This window comes from Muscardinus avellanarius, assembly GCF_963383645.1.
Source record: "Muscardinus avellanarius genome assembly, chromosome: 10".
In the NCBI taxonomy this organism is placed as follows: domain Eukaryota; kingdom Metazoa; phylum Chordata; class Mammalia; order Rodentia; family Gliridae; genus Muscardinus; species Muscardinus avellanarius.
In genome coordinates this window covers 111,153,773-111,175,209 of record NC_137796.1, presented here as the reverse complement: position 1 = coordinate 111,175,209, position 21,437 = coordinate 111,153,773, and the positions used below count along the sequence as shown (strand labels likewise).

Below are 21,437 nucleotides of genomic sequence, written 5' to 3'. Positions count from 1 at the left end.
AAGCGCATCTCAGAAGTGGTCCAGACAGCCCTCCCCGGGCAGGGACTGGGAAGCATCGCCAGGACTTGGCAAACTTTACCCTTCCCTACTAAGCCCGCCACTGTTTCCATTACACAGATGGAACCGGCCCACAGAGGTAGGGCTTTGTCCTGCAGCTGCAGGTGTTGGTAGTCCTTGACACACGTGGAGGTGATTCTGTCGATCCACCTAGACACCAGGCAAGATTCCAGGCTTTTCCAACCTCATCAATAAGGGATTGGCCTTGTATTATTTTCCTATGGCTGCCATAACAAATTACCACAAATTTAGTGGCTTAAAACAATACAACTAGCTGGGCGTGGTGGCGCACGCTTTTAATCCCAGCACTTGGGAGGCTGAGACAGGAGGATGGGCTTCACAGACAGCCTCAGCTACTTAGGCCCTTTGCAACTCAGTGAGACCCTGTTTCAAAATAAAGGATAAGTGGCTGGGCGTGGTGGCACACGCTTGTAATCCCAGTGCTTGGGAGGCTGAGACAGGAGGATCACACAGGTTTAAAGCCAGCCTCAGCTACTTAGTGAGACCCTGTTTCCAAATAAAGTAAAAATAGGTCTGGGAGTATAGCCCAGAGGTAGAAAAACCCCTGAGTTCCACCCCCAGTACCACCAAAAAAATAATAAATAAATAAATAAAGGATAAAAAATAGGGCTGGGGGTGTAGCTCGGAGGGAGAATGCCCCTGGGTTCCATCCCCAGTACGGAAAAAACAAAAACAAAAAACAACAACTAGCCAGGCGTGGTGGCATAGGCTTGTAATTTAGTACTTGGGAAGCTGAGACAGGAGGATCATAGGTTTTCTGCCAGCCTCAGCTACTTAGGCCCTTCGCAATTTAGTGAGACCCTGTTTCAAAAGAAAGAATAAAAAATAAGGGTTGGAGATGTAACTCGGAGGTAGAAAGCCCCTGGATTCCATCCCCAGTACCACAAAAAAGAAAAAGCAACACAACTTGGCTGAAGATACAGCGCAGTGGCAGAACACTTGCCTGGAGTTCGGAGGCCCTGGGTTCAACCCCCAGTACCTCACACACACACACACACACACACACACACACCACACCAACTAAACCAAGCATGGTGGCACATGCCTGAAATCTCAGTATTTGGGACGCTGAGACAGGAGAATCAGTTTCAAGTTCAGCTTCAGCAACCGAGCAAGACCATGTTTCAAAATAAAAAATAAAGCCAGGCTGGCGTGGTGGCGCACGCTTGTAATCCCTGCACTTGGGAGGCTGAGACAGGAGGATCGCACAGGTTTAAAGCCAGCCTCAGCTCCTTAGTGAGGGTCTCAGCAACTTAGTGAGACCCTGTTCCCAAATAAAATATAAAATAGGGCTGGAAGTATAGCCCGGAGGTAGAAAGCCTCTGGGTTCCACCCCCAGTACCACCAAAAAAAAAATAAATAAAATAAATTAAAAGGCTGGAGGTGTAACTCAAAGGTAGAACACCCCTGTGTTCAATCCCTAGTTTAAAAATAATACATTGTTATAGAGGCCAGAAGTCTGACATGGATACCACTAGGTTAAAATCAAGGTGTGGGTGGGCAGAGCGCATTCCTCTAGAGAAAATGGTTTCCTTGCCTCTCCCAGGTGCTGGAGGCAGCCTGCATTCCTAGGTTTGTGACCCACTTCCTCCATCCTCGAAGCCAGGTCTGCTTCCTTCTGTACATCTTCCTTCTGCCTCCCGCCTACTACTTACTTACTTATTGGCATGGTGCTGGGCACTGAACACCAGGAAATTCTACTGTTCTCTCAGACTTTGGAAACAAGGTCTCATGAAGTTGCCAAGGTGCCCTTTTGGTGAGGCTCCCTTTGAACCTGAGGTCCTCCTGCCTCAGCCTCCCAGGTGCCTGAATTACAGGTGTGCACCACCACGCTCAGCTCCCCTCCCACTTTTAAATACCCCAGTGATGACGTTGGGCCCACCAGAATAATCTCCAGGTGAGCAGCTTTAATTTCACCTTGCCAAATAAAGTAATACCTTCATAGGCTCCAGGAATTAGTACCTGGACATCTTTGGGGGCCACTGCTCTGCCTCCCACAGACCTGATGGTGTGTGACTCCTGCCTGCTCCTAACACGGGGTAACCCTGGGCCTGGGTCTGCGCTGAGCCATCTGTCTGACGTGTGTCTCCTTTGTCGTCACATCAGGAGAGCTGGTGAGGATGAGTGAATGACGAGAACCCAGGGGCATTCCGCCTCTGAGCTACACTCCAACCTTATTTTATTTGGAAATAGGGTCTCACTAGACTGATGAGAGTCTCAGTACTTACTGACACTGTCCTTGAACTGTGACCCTCCTGTGTCAGCCTCCCAAGTAGTGGGATTACAGGCACGCACTATAGCTGGCTCCTACTTTTATATTTAAAACAAAGTCTTGCCAGGCGTGGTGGCGCACGCTTGTAATCCCCGCGCTTGGGAGGCTGAGACAGGAGGATCGCACAGGTTTGAAGCCAGCCTCAGCTACTTAGTGAGGCTCTCAGCAACCTAGTAAGACCCTGTTTCCAAATAAAGTATAAAATAGGTCTGGGAGTATAGCTTGGAGGTAGAAAGAAGCTGGGTTCCACATCCAGTACCACCAAAAAAATTTTAAAAAACTAAAAAATAATAAATAAAACAAAGTCTTGCTAAATTGCCACACTGTGGCCTCCAACCCGTGATCCTCCTATCTCAGTCTCCCAAGTACTGGGATCACAGGCATTTATTACCAGGCCAGGCTATTAATCTTTTATTTGCTATTGTGTGTGCACGCGTGTGTATGCATGTGTGTGTATGTTGTGGGGATGGAGCCCAGGGCCTCGTGTGTGCTAAGCATGAGCTCTGCTTCTGAGCTACATTGTTCCTGGCCCAATATTAACCTTTACTTTCTTGTCTGACATTACCTTGCATGGGAATGGAGACCTTTTTTCTCCAAGCAATGTACTAGTGAAGAAATCACCTTGGGAGTAAATGTCTCCTTTTTTTGGTGTGTGTGTACGATACTGGGAATTGAGCCCAGGAGCATTCTACCTCCAAGCTGCACCCCCAGCTCTATTTTACTTTTATTTTGAAACAGGGCCTCATTAGGTACAGAGAATCTCACTACTTGGTGAGGCTATCCTCCAACCTGTGGTCCTCCTGTCTCAGCCTCACAAATACTAGGATTACAGGCATGGGCCACCATGCCTGGCTGGCTGGCTTCTTTCTTTCTTTCTTTCTTTCTTTCTTTCTTTCTTTCTTTCTTTCTTTCTTTCTTTCTGTACTAGGGATGGAACCTAAGGGCATTCTACCTCCAAGCTATACCCCCAGCCCTATTTTTTATTCTCTATTTGGAAACAGGGTCTCACTGAGTTAAAAAGGACCTCACTAAGTAGCTCAGGCTGGCCATGAACCTGATCTTCCTGTCTCAGCCTCCCCAGTACTGGGATTACAAGCGTGTGCCACCACACCTGACTTGGCTTATCCTATTTTTAATTATTAAATATGTTACCATTGCAAAATTAGTTCATGAAAAAAGTTGAGTTCATGGACAATTTGAAAAAATAATAGATTAGTGAAAAATGAAATCACTCTTTGCATGACTGCCCCAAGCTGCATCCGAGATCTGTTTTCCAGAGCTCCAGGCCCAAGGGCTGCCTCTGCTGACTGGGGTTTTGCCTCCTCCCTTAGGACGGAGATCTTGGACTCCCAGGTCCGTGGCCAGGGAGGAGGAGGAGGAGAAACCCATCTGCCAGGACCTGAGCGTGGTCCAAGGGCCAGGCATTCGGTCCTGGGATGCCCCTGCCGGAGCCCAGTGAGCAGGAGGGTGAGAGTGTGAAGGCTGGCCAGGAGCCATCCCCCGAGGCGGGCACAGATGTTGTCCCGGCAGCCCCCAGGAAGCCCCGAAAATTCTCCAAACTGGTCCTGCTGACGGCCTCCAAAGACAGCGCCAAGGTGGCTGGGGCCAAGCGCAAAGGCGTGCACTGCATCATGTCCCTGGGGGTGCCGGGCCCCGCCACCCTGGCCAAGGCCCTCCTCAAGACCCACCCAGAGGCTCAGCGGGCCATCGAGGCGGCCCCCCCGGAGCCGGAGCAGAAACGGAGCAAACTGGACCCGGGTGAGGCTCTGGGGGCTGGGGCTGGGAGACAAGCCGGTCCCTTTCAGCGCTGCCCACGCAGCTAGCGCCTGCTCCTGGGGTCCCCGCTGCTCCCCCTGCCCCCTGGCTTTCCTTCCCCTAATTCCTGTGAGCTCAGGTGCAGGCTGGGCACCCCTTGAGAGGGCTGATGCTGATTCACCCCCCAGGGCTTGTGACATAACCTGGCCCCTCAGGATCCATTCTCTCCCCTGGCTGCAGCCTCGCTCCATCACGGGAGGGTCTGGGTGAGAGGGCTGCCATCGCGTGCTGCAGGCCCCGGCGCGGTGCTCCTCAAGGCCTCGACCGACCGCAGGATCAGCATCCCCATCCCGAGAAGCCTGGGCTTTAAGGTCCACCTTCCATATGTTCTAGCACTGATTTATGGCGGTATAGAAAGTCCCTTCATTCCCTCAGCCATTCGTCCTGGGTCTTCTGAGCAGCCACCGTGTGGGCCCCTGGGGAGGGCAGCTCGGGCTGGCAGGGGCTGTGGGAGGCGGCCAGGGAGTGGCCCTGGCAGATGCAGGGTGGCCAGGGGAGCAGCGGAGGCTGGGCCAGGTACCGCACTCCCTCTTGTTTTGGCATGACTGGATGACAGGTTGGGATTGGGATGTGCTGGGACCTTTGGCCGTATCCTCCACTCCCTACCACCCACGGCTCTGCCCCTGCTCCCCGCGACCTCCCCTGAGCCAGACGCGGTGGCGAGGGCCTGCCTGCCCCTTTCTGCGCACCCACCTCGGGCTTGCCACATAGCCAGGTTCCCAGGGCCCACGGGTGTGTTGGGTTGTGCGGGAGCGGTGAGGTAAGGTGGGGGTCAGGAGCCTGGGCAGCAGAGGAAATGGGCTGGGGATAACCCCAGGGGCTGGTGGGTATCCTTTGAGCAGCCAGGGAGCAGACGAGAGGGGCAAGGGGCCGAGCCTGGGGTGCTGAGGACAGGGCAGCGCGGTGGCCCCGGGGCCGTGGCCACAGGAGACACTTAGAGAAGCCAAGGTGCTGGGTAAGCTTTGGGCTAGGAGGACCCACCTGGTGGACCCCGTGTCTCCTGATGTCACTGGTGCTGAGGCCAGGGCCCTGGGCCCACAAAGGACAGCAGCCGCACCTCCCTGGGGCCTCCCTGACGCCTGGGCACTCTGTGGGTAGACTCCCATGGCTGATGGGAGAGCGGTGTGTCCTGTGTGGGAGTCGCTGTCCACACAACCATCTCTGTCCATTTCCATTCTATTTTTATTTTATTTATTTTTTATTTTGTGGTACTGGGGATTGATCAGGGGCATTGTACCTCTGAGCTACACTCATAGCCCTATTTTACTTTTTCATTTTGAAACAGGTTCTCACTAAGTAGCTGAGGCTGGCTGCGAACCTTCGATCCTCCTGTCTCAGCCTCCTAAGTACTGGGATTACAAGCGTGCGCCACCACGCCCACTTTATCTCTGTCTTCTGTATGTGTGCCAAGGGTTCTGTCTTTCTTTGTGTTTGCCTAGGAGGACAGGTGTGTGGTTCTGAGTTAGCCTCTGAGTACTCAAGCAGACCCAGAATATTAGAGTGGATATTAGAGCCCAGATTCACTTTTTTAGGTGTAAATTCTTAAATTCTTAAATTCTTTTTTTTTGTGTGTGTGTGGATCTAGGGATGGAACCCAGGGGCATTACCTCCGAGCTATACCCCTACCCTATTTTTTTTATTATTTATTTTGAAACAAGGTGTCACTAAGTTGCAGAGGGCCTCACTAAGTATCTGAGGCTGTCCACTAACCGAATCCTCCAGTCTCAGTCTCCTGAATGCTGGGATTACAAGCGTGCGCCACCACGCCCGGCTTCGGTGTAAATTCTGAGAGTACCCAGGGGAAGTGTCCGGCGAGTGGGTTTCTTCCCAACCGGAAGTGGGGTCTGCCATGCCTGGAAGGTGGGGACAATGAAAGCCACAGTCCTGGGCCTTGGTGTACTGCTTCCTGGTGCCCCCTGGGGTCAGCCAGGCACAAGGAAAGGAGGGGCCTTAGTCTCCATTAGTTAGGGGGGCAGTGGAGGGGACCCTACTCCACTGATGGATACTTAGGGGGGCTGGCCTGAGGTCATGGGGGGTCACAGCCCCACTGCCTGCCCTGGATACCTGAGATGTGGTGACCCCAGCTACAGGCCTGAGCTCTCAGGGGCCCAAAGGTGCAGCCTCATCCCCTGCTGGGGGTCCCAGGCCAGATGGAGCAGTACTGGGGAGTCCGAGCACCGGATCCACTAAGCCTCAGGCCCCTGCAGCACTCGGCTCCCACTGTGAGCTTTCCCACAGCCCGACTGACTCTGAGTCCTCCACATGTCCACAGGGTCCCCACCAGCCCGGGGTAGAGGGCCCCCAGGACCTGTGGTGGCCCCCAGCTGACCACTCTAGCGGGAAGGTTGTTCCACCAAGCTTCGTGGCACTCGAGGGTCCCTCCCACCCATCCGAGGCCTCTGCTCGCCACTGGCCTCTGTCCAGCTCTGGAGCCCGGCTGCCTTGGGAGAATGGGCACACGGCTGCGCCGCCTCGGATGAGCCTCAGGGCCCTGTGCTCAGGCGTGGGGAGGCCAGGCAGGCGCTCCCTCCCAGCAGAAAGCCTCCCCCACCTGGCGCTGGTCCCCCTTATACCTCCTCACTCACTCCCCCCACCCAGGCCAAGAGTGGCGTGGCAGCAACTTCCTCCTGCTCAGCCCAAGTCCCTGGAGATGGCTTGAGCAGCCTTTGTGTCCCAGGCTGATGGCTGCTATGAGCAGTGTCCCCAGAGTGGCAATTATTTCTCTCAATCAGGTAGTGGAGGCTTCTGGCCCAGGAACATCCCCTGGCCAACTGAGGGCAGCCCATCAAGGCTGGGGCTGGGAGACTCAAGGCATGGGGTAGACGCCAAGATGCCCAGGGCAGCCCTGCCCAGCCCCTTCCTTGTCCTTTGCCACCAGCCTAACCACCTGCCTTTCTTCCAGATGCAGATGGCAAGGAAGACTGCAGATTGGCAGCAGGGCTGGGGGAGGAGGCCGGCGCCTGCCCCCCGGAACCCAGTGCATCCTTGTAACCTTGGCAACAACCCTTGCAGCATCCTCGCTGCCTGACAGAGGGTTCTGCTGGTCCACAGGGTCCCCCGTCCTCTCATCAGTGGGTTTTCATATTCAATCTTGTGGTTGTTTTTTTTTTAATCAAGTATGTTACTTTTTTAAGTAGAAAAAAATTTCAAAGGGAGAATTTTTATTTTTTTGTTTTGTGGTACTGGCGATGAAACTTAGGGGCATTCTACCTCCGAGCTATGCCCCCAGGCCTATTTTTTAATTCTTTTTTTGGAAACAGGATCTCACTGAGCTGCAGAGAACCTCACTAAGTAGCTGAGGCTGTCTGTGAACTGCAATCCTCCTGTCTCAGCCTCCCAAATGCTGGGATTACAAGCGTGCGCCACCACGCCCGGCTTCAAAAGGAGAATTAAATAATCTGTATGCTATCATCGGCAGGCTTAATCATTCCAGGATTCTGGGTCCCCCCACCCAGCCCTCATCTGGCCCTTCCCTAAGAGCTGCCTGGTTCGGCCCAAGTGGATGCTGTCCTGGGGCCTCCAACCCCCAGGCCTCATACCACAGTTCCCTTAGTCCAAAAATCAGCCACTGGCCACCACGAAGGGGTCCCTGAGGTTTCTCTCCCTATTGCCGGGGGGCCTGGGGCCCCGAGACCCTCCCTGCAGCCTGACCCATGGGCCATCCCCAGGAGCCTCAGACTCCATCCTGCTGGGTCACTGCCCTCGCTGGCCCAAGCCTCCCCTCCTCCAGGAAACCTCCCCTACCCACGCCTCCCAGGCACTGAGCCCTCCCTGCTAAGAACGGTGGCCCAGTCCTGCTGAGGAAGGGGCAGCCTGCAGCTCCAGGGGTGGGGGAGCTGCAGAGGACCCTTTCAAAAGCACAAGATGGCCCCTATGTTCTTTCCAGGCAGTCTGGAGGCTGCAGGAGCCCCTCCCCAAGCCCCTGAGGGCCGCCTTTGAGACTTGTGTTCTCAAACATTTCAAACATTTTTTCAAAATTAAGCCACATTTACGGACGCCCTTAGGAGCTACGTGGTGTGTTTTCTCCCCAGCTCTCCATTTTGCCATGTTCCCTTTAGAGCGCTGCTGTTTGTAACTTTTCTATTTTGACCTGTGATATGGAAAGTTCTTCTGTTTCAATTCTTTATTCAAATAGAGTCCAGTATGGCATCTCCTACCGGGGTGTTCTTGGTTGTGTCTGTTTGTGTTTGATGATAAGAATACCCACCGGAGCCGGGCGTGGTGGCGCACGCTTGTAATCGCAGCATCCGGGAGGCTGAGACCGGAGGATCGCGGTTCGCGGACAGCCTCAGCTACTTAGTGAGGCCCTCTGCAACTCAGTGAGACCCGGTTTCAAAATAAAGAATAAAAAATAGGGCAGGGGGTGGAGCTCGGAGGTCGAATGCCCCTGGGTTCCATCCCCAGACCTGCAAAAAAACAAAAAAGAATACCCACATACCCACAGGATCTGGGACCGCACCTCAGTGGCTGGCACTTGTGTGGCAGGCACCGGGCCCTGGGTTCCATTCCCCATGGTACTGAACTGAGACTGGCCTCGAACCTGTGACCCTCTTGTCTCACCCTCCCAAGTACTGGGATTACAATCATACATCACCATGCCTGGCACTATTTTTTATTTGTTGATTTATTTTTGGTACTGCGGATTGAACCTAGGGGGTTCTACCTCTGAGCTATATCCCCAGCCCTGTTTTTTTCTTCTTTTTTTTTTAAACAGGGTCTCACTAAGTTGCAGAGGGCCTCACTAAGTAACTGAGGCTGACTGCAAACCTGCAGTCCTCCTGTCTCAGCCTCCCAAGTACTGGGATGACAAACCTGTGTCACCACACTCGGCCTTTATTTTTATTTTGAAATAGGGTCTCACTAGGTTGATGAGAGTCCCACTACTTGCTGAGGCTGTCCTCAAACCTGCGATCCTCCTGTTTCAGCCTCCCAAGCACTGGGATTACTATTGCTTGCTGCATAGCCTTACCTACGTCCAACTGCCGCACCCCACAGACCCTGCGCTTTGCCAGACACCTAAGTGCAGGCGCAGACACCCAGCGGCTCTCCTCCCACATCCCTCAGCAGCCGCCTGTGCTTCTCCAGCCGCTCACCTCACTGCACTGCCTGTCGAGGAGTCTCCACCTGGGCGCACAGGCCGAGGCATGAGGATCGCAGGCTCAAAACCCGCCTGGCAACCTAGCAAGACCCTGTCTCAAAATAAAAAATAAAAATGGCTGGAGGCATAGCTCAGTGGTAGAGCACCCCGGGGTTTGAGCCTCAGCACCTAAAAGAAAAAAGGAGGCCTCTCCACTGACTCAGTGACTTCATCCAGCACCCAGGCCCTACCTGGCTCGCAGGTGAGACAGACCTGCCCCCGCCCCTGGTGGGTCCGGGCCGGGACCTCAGCTGGCTTTTTGCTGCTATTTATTTATTTATTTATTTATTTTTGTGGGTCTGGGGATGGAACCCAGGGGCATTCAACCTCCAAGCTATAGCCCCTGCCCTATATTTTATTCTTTATTTTGAAACAGGGTCTCACTAAATTGTGGAGGGCCTCACTAAGGCTGGCTGTGGAGCCGGGCGTGGTGGCGCACGCGCACGCTTGTAATCCCAGCATTCAGGAGGCTGAGACAGGAGGATCACGGTTCTTGGACAGCCTCAGCTACTTAGTGAGGCCCTCTGCAACTCAGTGAGACCCGGTTTCAAAAATAAAGAATAAAAAATAGGGTAGGGGGTGTAGCTCAGAGGTCAAATGCCCCTGGGTTCTATCCCCAGACCCGCAAAAAAAAAAAAAGGCTGGCTGCGAACCATGATCCTCTGGTCTCAGCCTCCCAAATGCCAGGATTACAAGTGTGCGCCACCATGCCCGGCTGCTGGTTTTTTTTTTTTTTTAATATTTCAATTTTTGGTGGTAAATGTAAATTACATGCACAAATATATACACATATGTATACACAGACACACAGACATACACAGACACAAATATATATATATATATATATATATATATATATATATATATATATATATATGATTGAACCCAGGGGCATTTTACCTGAGCTAAACCCCACCCTTCTTAGTTTTATTTTTTCTTTTTGCTGGTTTGTGGTACTGGGGATTGAACCCAGGGGCATTCCACCTCCAAGCTACACCCTAGCCCTTTTTGAATTTTTTTTTTTTTAATTTTAAACAGGGGCTCACCAAATTGCAGACCCCGGCCTTAAACCTGTGATTCTCCTGTCTCAGCCTCCCAAGGACTGGGATTACAGGTGTGTGCCAGCAGGCCCTGTTCGCTATTACTATTAAGGAAATGATAGCGATGATGATGGTGGCGATGAAGCCCCCTCCGCTTTGCCGTGTCGCCCCCCTGGGTTAGCCTGGACGGGCATCATCCCGAGACCCCTGGTCCCCTCCGCCGGGCCTGGCTGGCGGACCCCGGGGGGCTGCCGCCCGGCGCGCGTTGGGGCAGGCAGGCCCCGTGTCCCGCACTGCGGACCCCCGGCCTCCACTCGGCGCCGGCTTCGGTGCTTTCTGCGGGTTTGGGAGGTGGGCGATTGGGGAGGGCCCCCGGTAGAGGACCGCTGCCCAAGGCGCCCTCCCTGCTCCAGGTCCCCCGGGGCACGCACGGCATTTACTGTACCTGCTGTTCTCGGCCCCCCAGCCCCGTGCACGCCATGACAGAAACCCAGCTCCAGGGAAGGGAGCTGTGTCGCCCGGGGTCCCTGAGGTGCCCAGAGCGAACCGGCAGCGGGCAGCGGGCAGCGGGCAGCGGGCGCGCGTGGGGGCAAGCCGGGGTGGGGCGCCGCTCAAGGGCGCGGGGGCTGCAGGGGAAGCCGGAGGACGCGGGGGAGCCGCCCCGGGGCGGAGGGCGAGGTCCCTGGAGGCCGGGTGCAGACGCCGCGGGCCGGGGGCTGGGCTGCGGGGTCTCCCCGGGACGCACAGGGCCAGAAGGGGGCAGAGAGGAGAGTGGACTAATGGGGGTGTCCTGGAGGGCAGGCTGGCTGCGCCCGGGGCTGTTAAGTGTCCCAGCGAAGCAACCCCAGCGGCGACTGCCCACACCTCGTCCTGCTGCGGGATGAGTTGTCCAGTGTCTGCCGCGGTGACCAGTGCGCGAGGGCCGGACATATTTTTATTTTCCAAGTACTGGTGATTGAATCCAGGGACATTCTACAGCCCATTTATTTATTTATTTATTTATTTATTTATTTATTTATTTATTTATTTTGGTGGTACTGGGGGTGGAATCCAGAGGCTTTTCTACCTCCGGCTATACTCCCAGACCTTATTTATATTTTATTTGGAAACAGGGTCTCACTAAGTTGCCGGGAGCCTCACTAAGTAGCTGAGGCTGGCTTCGAACCTGTGCGATCCTCCTGTCTCAGCCTCCCAAGCGCGGGGATTACAAGCGTGCGCCACCACGCCCGGCTCAGCCCTTTTATTTTTTTAAATTATTATTCTTTATTTTGAAACAGGGTCTCACTGAATTGCAAAGGGCCTCACTAAGTTACTGAATCTGGTCACTAATCTGCAATCCTCCTGTCTCAGCCCCCCAAATACTGTGCCATCACAACAGGCTATATTTTTAATATATTACAAGTGCCTTTCCACCCTATTTTATTTGTTTAATTAATTAATTTTTTGCGGTACTAAAGATAGAACTCAGGGGCATCCTACCTCCAAGCTACACCCCCAGCCCTATTTTTTATTCTTTTTTAATTTTTTTAATTAAATTTTTTTTTTTTTTCAGTACTGGGGATGGAACCCAGGGACATTCTACCTCCAAGATACACTCCCAGCCCTATTTTTTATTCTTTATTTTGAAACAGGTTCTCACTGAGTTGCAAACAGCCTCACTAAGTAGCTGGGGCCGTCCTCCTGTCTCAGCCTCCCAAATGCTGGGATTACAAGCCTGCGTCACCATGCCCAGCTTTATTTTTTATTCTTTATTTTGAAACAGGGTCTCGCTAAGTTGTGGAGGTAGCTGAGGCTGGCTGTAAACCTGGATCCTCCTGTCTCAGCCTCCCAAGTACTGGGATTACAAGCATGTGCCACCACACCTGACTCATATTTTATTTTTTATTTTGAAACAGGGTCTCACTAAATTGTGGAGGGCCTCACTAAGTTGCTGAGACTGGCCATGAACCTGACATCCTTTTGTCTCAGCCTCCCAAATACTGGGATTACAAACGTGTGCCACCATGCCTGGCTGTGTTTACAAATTTTTATGAAAATTACAATATTTTTCCAAACCAAAAAAGTAAAAGTGAGAATGGTGGCATCATCTTACTCACCCCTCCCCCACTTCTGGGAATCGAACCCAAGATCACTATACCATTGAGCTGCGGTTCCGGCCCTACTTTATTATTTTTATTTCGGAACAAGTCTTGCTAGGTTGGTGAGAATCTTACTATTTGCTGAAACTGCCCAGGAACCCGCGATCCTCCTGGCTCAGCCTCCCAAGTACTGGGATTACAGACAGGCGCCGCCATGCCTGGCTCCCACACTGCCGGGGTCCAGCCCTAGCAAGAGGTTCGTGTGTTGGTGAGAGAAAGCCGAGGTCGATGAGAGAAGAACCGTCACAGGAGATCAGAGTTAAGCTTCTCCATTTTATTCAGGATTTGTTACAATTTTTATACTTTCTGTTTTGGCAGAAAAGCAAGGGCATGGCCATGCAGGCAGGAACTCCAAGGACGGGGAAAGTTTTATTGTTTATAGACTTCAGGGCGGGTGCCAGACATTCAAATAATCATAGTATGCTTTGTCTTACTTCACAAGGCTGACTCAAACTTAATCTTATACATTGGCCCAAACTAAGGTCAGTTTGAACTTAATGTTTGGCCCAAACTTTATTCTCGGGAAAAAAATCTTTGCTGCCTGAGTCTCTCACAAGCCGCTGCCCATCAGTTTTAGTTATAATGCTTATACATAAAATTCCAATTATACACATTAATCCAAATAATCCTAAAATAATTTTATGAAGAAAGGAATGCCAGACACACTTCATGGGGATCTGCGCCGTGGCGGACCCCTGATGGAGCTTTCTCAAGATCTGCACGAGAGGCTGCAGCACCACACTAGAGTTTGAAAGCCATTTCTTTACTGTAAAATTAGTATTTCCCCTTTGTCATCAATGAGAGCCTTATGTTTTTTGTTTAGTTTGGGTATGGGGGGGCTGGAGCCAGGCGCGTTCTACCTCCGAGCTACCCCCCTAGCCCTGTTTTATTTATTTTTTTTATCTTGAATAACATCAGACAGGGTCTTATTAAATTGCTGAGTTGCTGAGGCTGTCCTTGAACCTGCGAACCTCCTGTCTCAGACTCCCAAGTCCCGTTTTAACATGCCTGCGCTACAGCGCCGGCTCTCCTTATTTATTTTGAATCTCAAATTATCCCCGCTCTGGGTGGGGCCATTTGAAGACTCAGTGAGTTGCATCAGAAACGTCCTCCCGCTGGCTCCGGAAAGGGCCGGGCCTGAGGATTCATTTACGCAAACGCGGGGCTTTGTCAGCGCAGCCAAACGCCCGCCCGTCCCGGGGTCTCACTCCGGCCCGCCGCCCCGCCCCGTTCTGGGGCGGGCGCCCCGCCCCCGGCGCCGCTGCCCAATCGCAGGCCGGGCCCGCCTCTCGCTCACGGGAGGCCCCGCCCCCGCACGCGGATTGGCTGAGCTGGCGGCCCGGCGCCGCGCGGCGAAGGCCGGGAGACCCGGGGTGGAGGGCGGAATGGCTCCGCGCCCTGTCGCGCATGCTCTCTGGGAGCCCGCGGGGCCTGCGCGAGGCCGGCTCCCCGCGGGGCCGCGCGCGCGGGCACGGCGCTCGCTCCCGAGGGCAGGTGGGGGCGGGGAGCGGGCGCCGGGGTCGCGGTGGCCGGAGCGGCCTGGGCCTCGGGATCGGCGCCCGCGGCTGCAGTGCTGGAGACCGAGGCGCCGCCGGGGTGAGCACGGGCCCAGCGGGCGGGAGGGTCGGGGCCCGCCCCGCGGCGGACGCGCCCGGCCCGGCTCTCCGCCCGCGCTGCTGTGCTGGGAGGGGACCGGCTCCGGCGTTCTGGGCTCGGGCCGGCCCCGTCCGCCCCCCGCGGCTCGCCTCCTTTCTCCTCCTCCCCGGCCCACCCGACCCTTGCACCGCGCCCGGCGCCCCCAGATCGAGGAGCCCCACGTTCGCACACCTCCCCGGCCGCGCCCATCCCGCACCGGCCGCTGCCGGCCCCCCGGGCTGGGGTCCTGGTGACCTTGCGCTTCCTGCTGGTTGTCGCCCACCCCCTCCCAGTTCTGACTCTAGAGGTGGCCCATTGTGGCTTCCAAACTTTCTGACCCAGCCTACCCTGAGAAATGCTTCCCGTGTATCCCTTGCACCTGTGGGTGCAGATTGCTGGACCGCAGGTTCAGAGGGATAGCGCCCCCCGCTCACATGACGCAGGTCTGTTCTAGCTCGGCTCTAATCCATTCCGTTCCGCTCCATTCCAAAAGACTAGCTAACCGCGGACTCGGGACCTGCCGGGTCTGACGACGCGAAACCTCGCTTTAAGCCCGCTTTAGTCCCTGCATTTGCGGGTGCTCCACTCCCACCAGCAGATACCCACACGTACACTTCGCTTCCAAAGAAAGGCATATTTTTATTTTTACGGTTCTGCTTTCCAGGGCCAGTGTTATTTCCAGGGCTTGCTTTAGATTTTTCCGGTGCAGTTCCCTCAGGCTTGTCTTGTTTCTGGTGCAAACGCTACAGGTGGGGCTGGTGGGGGGAACAGCGTGGGAGGTTGGGGCTAGACTCTGGAGCTTTCCAGAAGTGGCCCTGGCCAAGTGCTAAGCTACGCAGGCATGGTCTCTCCTGGAGAGGCAGATGGAAGCCAACCTGAGTGCGTTCGTGCTGGAGGTGCAGAACACTGCCAGGTTTGGTGCCGGCCTGGAGGGGTGGGGAGAAAAGAAGTCGAGTGACAGAAAAAAAGAAGACTGAGGATGGGTTGTCATCCCGGTCAGGGAGCCTGGAGGACAGCTTCGGCTAGGGAAAGGAGGCCTGAGAACAGCCAGGATGCTGAGCTACGGCGCCTGCGGATGTTTCAACCAGCTTCTTGTTGATAAAACAAAGAGCCTGTGGTGTAACTTATAAAAAGAAAAGGCCAGGCGTGGTGGTGCCACTTGTCATCCAGCATTCGGGAGGCTGAGACAGACGGATCAAGGTTTGCGGACAGCCTCAGCTACTTAGTGAAGCCCCTTGCAACTCAGTGAGACCCTGTTTCAAAATAAAGAATAAAAAGTAGGGCTGGGCCGGGCGTGGTGGCGCACGCTTGTAATCCCCTGTGCTTGGGAGGCGGAGACAGGAGAATCGCGCAGGTTCAAAGCCAGCCGCTCTGGCGTAAGAGACCCTCTTTCAAAAATATAAAATAGGTCTGGGAGTGTAGCCCAGAGGTAGAAGGGCTTCCAGGACCCAGTACCACCAAAAAAAAAAAAAAAATAGGGCTGGGGTGTTGCTCAGAGTAGAATGCCCCTGGGTTCCATCCCCAGTTTAGCAAAAAATTAAAAAAAAAAAAAAGGAAAGTTTACTTTGTCTCACGTATTTTGGAGATTCTGGTCCACGATGGGGCGGACCTATTGCTCTGGGCCCCTTGGAGGTTGCTGGGTGACAGGAGGGAGGAGCCCATTTTGAAGCAACCTGCCCACCGCCTGTCCAGGAGGCAGGGAGCATAGGAGGGGCCAGGGCCCCCCTCCAAGGGTGCCCCAAGATCAAAGGACCTTCCTCTAGGTCCCACCCGCTAAAGGCTCTTCCACCCAGGAATAGCCCCACCCTGGGGAGTAGCCCTTTAACCCAGGAGCCTTTGGGATCTTCCTGATCCAGAGAGTAACAGGCATATGGAGCTGGGCTCCCTCTAGCTGGGATCGCCCTTACTACACGTCTACATTTCTAAATTACTTTGGGGATCTAGGGATGGAACCCAGGGGCATTTGACCTCCAAGATACACCCCCTGCCCTATTTTTTTTATTCTTTATCTTGAAACAGGGTCTCACTAAGTTGCGGAGGGTGTAAGTAGCTGAGGCTGTCCGTGAACCGCGATCCTCCTGTCTCAGCTTCCCGAATGCGTGCGCCACCACGCCTGGATTTTATTGGTTATTTTGAAACAGGGTCTCACTGAGTTGCAAAGGGTCTCACTAAGTAGTAGCTTAGGCTGACCTCAAACCAAGAACTGAGATCCTCCTGTCTCAGCCTCCCAAATGCTGGGATTAGAAGTATGTGCCACCACACCTGGCTCAGAAGATGTTTTTAGACAGGAGGAACTTCCCTCTACCTTCTTCTAACCTTCAGGGCTCTACTGGGCCAGGGCAAAGAATTCCTGTCTCAGCCAGGCATGGGGGCACACTCTTGTAACCCCAGCATTCGAGAGGCTGAGACAGGAGGGTTGTGGTTTGTGGGCAGCCTCAGCTACTACTTAGTGAGGCCCTTTGCAACTCAGTGAGACCCTATTTCCAAAATAAAGAATAAAATATAGGGCTGGGGGTGTAGCTCAGAGGTAGGATGCCCCTGGGTTCCATCCCCAGTACTGGAAAAAAAAAAGAATTCCTGTCTCATAGCTGAGCATGGTGGCACATGCTGGTAGTCCCAGTACTTGAGATGCTGAGACAGGAGGGTCACAAGTTCGAGGACAGCCTCAGCAAGTGGCGAGACCCAACAACCCGGTGAGACCCTGTTTCAAACTAAACATAAACAGGGCTGAGAATGTAGCTGGGAGGTAGATGCTCCTGAGCTCAATCCCCAGTATAACACACACAGGAATTCCTGTGCCGCTCAGTGGTGTACTGTTTACTGAAGACCTACGGTGTTTCTTTTGCCACTTTTCCTGTTACAGGTGGGAGCGGCCAGGGAAGTGACGGGTCCTCCTAGTGTCCGAGCACTCACCAGTGCCCAGCCCGAGGCCGGGGGATGGCCGTGTAGTACTCCCTGCTGCACGAAGAGGACACAGGCGGTCGTCATCAGCGGCCGACAGACTGTGGGCCTTCACAGACAGCGTGGATCCTGCTGTCCAAGAGGCAGGGGGCAGCGCTTAGCATCCGGTGGCTCTGGGGCCTTGGGACCTCCAGCAGGACAGCGGAGCTGGAGAAGGCTGGGTGAGTGTTATACTGGATTGTTCCGTGCCCTCCGCCAGTGTGTGTGTGTGTGTGTGTGTGTGTGTGTGTGTGTGTGTGTCAGGGCCTCTTTTTTGTTGGTTTGTTTGCGGTACCAGGGATGGAACCCGGAGGCATTGTACCTCCGAGCTACACCCCCAGCCCTAATTTTTAGTCTTTTTTTATTTTTGAAACAGGGTCTCACTGAGTTGCAAAGTACCTCGCTGAGTAGCTGAGGCTGTCCGCGAACCGTGATCCTCCCGTCTCAGCCTCCCGAATGCTGGGATGACAGGCGTGCGCCACCACGCCCCGCCCACTTTGAGGCTCTCGATGTGGCATTTACATCGACCTTACCTGACTTGAAAGTACTCTGCTCGCAGTCTCTGTTGCACGAAAATGGAATATTATAAGATACATACATCAGAGCCCCAAACAACGGGGAAAATTAAAAATACATTTAAGTTGGGCGTGGTGGCGCAGGCTTGTAATCCCCGCACTTGGGAGGCGGAGACAGGAGGATCGCGCAGTTTCGAAGCCAGCCTCACTGGCTTTAAGAGACCCCGTTTCCAACTAAAAATATAAAATAGGTCTGGGAGTGTAGCCCGGAGGTAGAAGGCTTCCGTCCCCAGTACCACCAAAAACAAAACAAAAACAAAAACAAAAAATATTTAAATCAATCTAGAGTAAGTATACGTAGGTATGACAAAAGTTTCATAAAAATAAAGCTGGGTGTGATGGCGCATGCCTGTAAAAGACAGGAGGACGGATCGCTATTTCAAGGACAGCCTCAGCAACTTGGGGAGCCTCTCATCAACCTAGTGAGACCCTGTTTCAAAAAATAAAATAAAATTGGGCTGGGGATGTAGCTCAGAGGTAAAATATCCCTGGGTTCAATCCCTTGTACTACAAAAATAAATAAATAAATAAATAAATAAAGTTCCATAAAATAACACTCAGCTAGGCATGGTGACATAGGTTTGTAATCTCAGTACTTGGGAGGCTGAGACAGGAGGATTACAGGTTCACAGCCAGCCTCAGCTACTTAGTGTGATTCTGTCTCAACAAAAATAAAAAGGGCTGGGGGTGTAGCTTGGAGGTAGAATGCCCCTGGGCTCAATCTCTAGTAATACATACACACACACACACACACACACACACACACACACTCTCTCTCTCTCTCTCTCTCTCTCTCTCTCTCTCAATGTTTTTTAGCTGGATTGAGTGCCACACACCCAGCATTGGGAGGCTGAGGGAGGAGGATCACAAGTTTGAAGCCATCCTGGGCAACTTACCAAGAACCTCTTTCAAAGTAAAAAGGGCAGGGAGTGTAGCTCAGAGGCAGAACGCCCCGTGGGCTCAAATTCCCAAAATAAATCAAGTAATTAAAAGCCAGGTTGGTGGCGCACACTTGTAATCCCAGCATTCGGGAGGCTGAGACAGGAAGATCGTGGTTCAGGGACAGCTTCAGTTACTTAGTGAGGCCCTCTGCAACTCAGTGAGACCCTGTTTCAAAATAAAGAATAAAAAACAGGGCAGGGGTGTAGCTCGGAGGTAGAACGCCCCTGGATTGCCTAGCAAGCGCGAGGTCCAGGCTCGATCCCTAGCACAGCACACATCAAAACCCTTCCTTTCACAATGGGACTGAATGGAAAGGTGGCTCCGGCGGCCAGAAGCTGCGTGCCCGGCGCGCCCTTCCAGGCCCCCGCCGCTGTTCTTTCATTGACTTTGAGCTGCTGTCACAGTAACTGGCACAAAAGACAATCCTATGTGCAGACAGGAAATGAGTTCTTGTCATGTAAGTAGACCTCTCACTGCGAGAGTCGCCCCCTCTGCACATTCACTTCAGTATTCCTGATCTGTAGTCTTCTAGAATCTCCTTTGGATTCTCGTGCAAACTGATTGTACTATCTTACTGGTTCTCTAACAATAAAGTAAAATTGTGTGTGTGTGTGTGTGTGTGTGTGTGTGTGTGTGTGTGTGTTATTGAGGGTGGAACCCAGAGGATTCCTACCTCTGACCTATACTCCCAGACCTATTTTATATTTTATTTGGAAACAGGGTCTCACTAAGTTGCCGAGAGCCTCACTAAGTAGCTGAGGCTGGCTTCGAACCCGTGCGATCTGCCTGTCTCAGCCTCCCAAGCGCGGGGATTACAAGCGTGCATCACCACATCTGGCTTATTTTTTCTTCTTTATCTTGAAACAGGGTCTCACTGAGTTGCAGAGGGCCTCACTAAGTAGCTGAGGCTGGCCGGGAATTGCGAACCTCCAGTCTCCCCCTCCTGAATTCTGGGATTCTTGGCTAGTCAGAGATTTTTTAAATGACGTAGAAAACATTAGTTTGCATTGCTATGAGAAAAGTGAGCATTATTTTATTTATTTTTCATGTGTCTGTGTGGTACTGGAGATTGAACTCGGGGCATTCTACCTCTAGTCTACATTCCCAGCCCTTTTTATTTTATTTACTTAATTTTTTTTTTAGTAAAAGTATTTGCATTAGAACTTTTGTTGTGTGTGTGGTACTAGGGATGGAACCCAGGGGCTTTCTACCTCTGGGATACACTCCTAGACCTATTTTATATTTTATTTGGAAATAGGGTCTCACTAAGTTGCTGAGAGCCTCACTAAGTAGCTGATTAAACCTGCGTGATCCTCCTGTCTCAGCCTCCCAAGTACTGGGATTACAAGCCTGTGCCACCACACTGGGATTGCTTTATATCTTGCTTTAAAAAGTTATGAAGAGCTGGGCGTGGTGGCACATGCTTGTAATCCCAACATTCAGGAGGCTGAGACAGGAGGTTCTGCAGTTCCCCAACAGCCTCAGCTACTTAGTTAGGCACGTAGAAAAAATAGGGCAGGGGGTGTAGTTCTTAGGTCCAGTGCCCTGGGTTTCATCCCCAGACCAGCAAAAAATAAAAAAATAAAATAAAGGTTATTAAGTTCACAGCTTTATACCAAAATGTAAGAATGATAGGCTATTTGCTTATAAACATTTTTGCAGCCAAGTGTCATCTGATTTTATTCTTCTAATCAATGTTCAATATAAAAAAAAAATCTAAGCCGGGCGTGGTGGCGCATGCTTGTAATCCCAGCATTTGGGAGGCTGAGACAGGAGGATTGTGGTTCTCGGCCAGCCTCAGCTACTTAGTGAGGCCCTCTGCAACTCAGTGAGACCCTGTTTCAAAATAAAGAATAAAATATAGGGCTAGGGGTGCAGCTCAGATGTAGAATACCCCTGGGTTCCATCCCTAGTACTGCCAAAAAAAAAAAAAAAAAAAATTCTGAGCCAGGAGTGGTGGTGCACATTTGTAATCCCAGCATTTGGGAGCCTGCGACAGGAGGATCACAGGTTCAAAGTCAGCCTTGGCAACTTTGCATGACTCTGTTACCTAGTGAAAGAAAAATAATCTGAAACCAGGGGGCTGCTCCAGCTCCAGAGCGTGCGTGTATCTAACAGGACAAGGCCTTTGAAAGCTTCCCTCCTTGACCTCCTTTGTACTCAACTCATTTGAGCTAGCCCTTTTTTTTTTGGTGGTGGTACTGGGGATGGAACCCAGAGGATTCCTACCTCTGACCTATACTCCCAGACCTATTTTATATTTTATTTGGAAACAGGGTCTCACTAAGTTGCTGAGAGCCTCACTAAGTAGCTGAGGCTGGCTTCGAACCCGTGTGATCCTCCTGTCTCAGCCTCCCAAGCACGGGGATTACAAGCGTGCGCCACCACACCCGGCTTTAGCCCTTCTTATTTTGAAAGAGGTTCCCCTAAGTTGCCCAGCATGACTTCAAACTTGTGAACCTCCTCTCTCAGCCTCCCAAGTATTGGGGTGATAGTCATGTGCTACCAAGCCCTGCTAAGAAAGATTTGTGTATATATGTGTGGCACAATGGATTGAACCCTCCTCCTCCTCCTCCTCCTCCTCCTCCTCCTCCTCCTCCCCACCTCCTCCTCCCCTCCTCCACCCCTCCTCCTCCTCTCCTCTCCTCCTCCTCCTCCTCCTCCTCCTCTCCTCCTCATCCTCTCCTCCTCCTCCTCCTCTTCCTCTCTCCTCCTCCTCCTCCTCCTCCTCCTCCTCCTCCTCCTCCTCCTCCTCCTTCTTCTTCTTCTTCTTCTTCTTCTTCTTCTTCTTCTTCTGTGATACTGGGGATGGAACCCAGGGTATTCTACCTCCAAGCTACACCCCCAGCCCTATTTTTTATTCTT

General features: G+C 52.7%; 1 protein-coding gene across 1 annotated transcript in view; it reads left to right on the top strand.

The window, feature by feature from the left end:
* Window positions 1–3,786: 3,786 nt before the first annotated feature.
* Window positions 3,787–21,437, top strand: part of FLYWCH1 (FLYWCH-type zinc finger 1) — a gene marked incomplete at both ends in the record, with an annotated part of 31,149 nt that continues 13,498 nt past the window's right edge. The window contains 7 exons of the mRNA XM_080703985.1: window positions 3,787–4,108; window positions 4,567–4,681; window positions 10,524–11,127; window positions 13,756–14,076; window positions 14,283–14,359; window positions 14,507–14,558; window positions 17,134–17,237. Coding sequence (XP_080560111.1) covers window positions 3,787–4,108; window positions 4,567–4,681; window positions 10,524–11,127; window positions 13,756–14,076; window positions 14,283–14,359; window positions 14,507–14,558; window positions 17,134–17,237 — 1,595 coding nt within the window. The remainder of the gene's footprint in view (window positions 4,109–4,566; window positions 4,682–10,523; window positions 11,128–13,755; window positions 14,077–14,282; window positions 14,360–14,506; window positions 14,559–17,133; window positions 17,238–21,437) is intronic.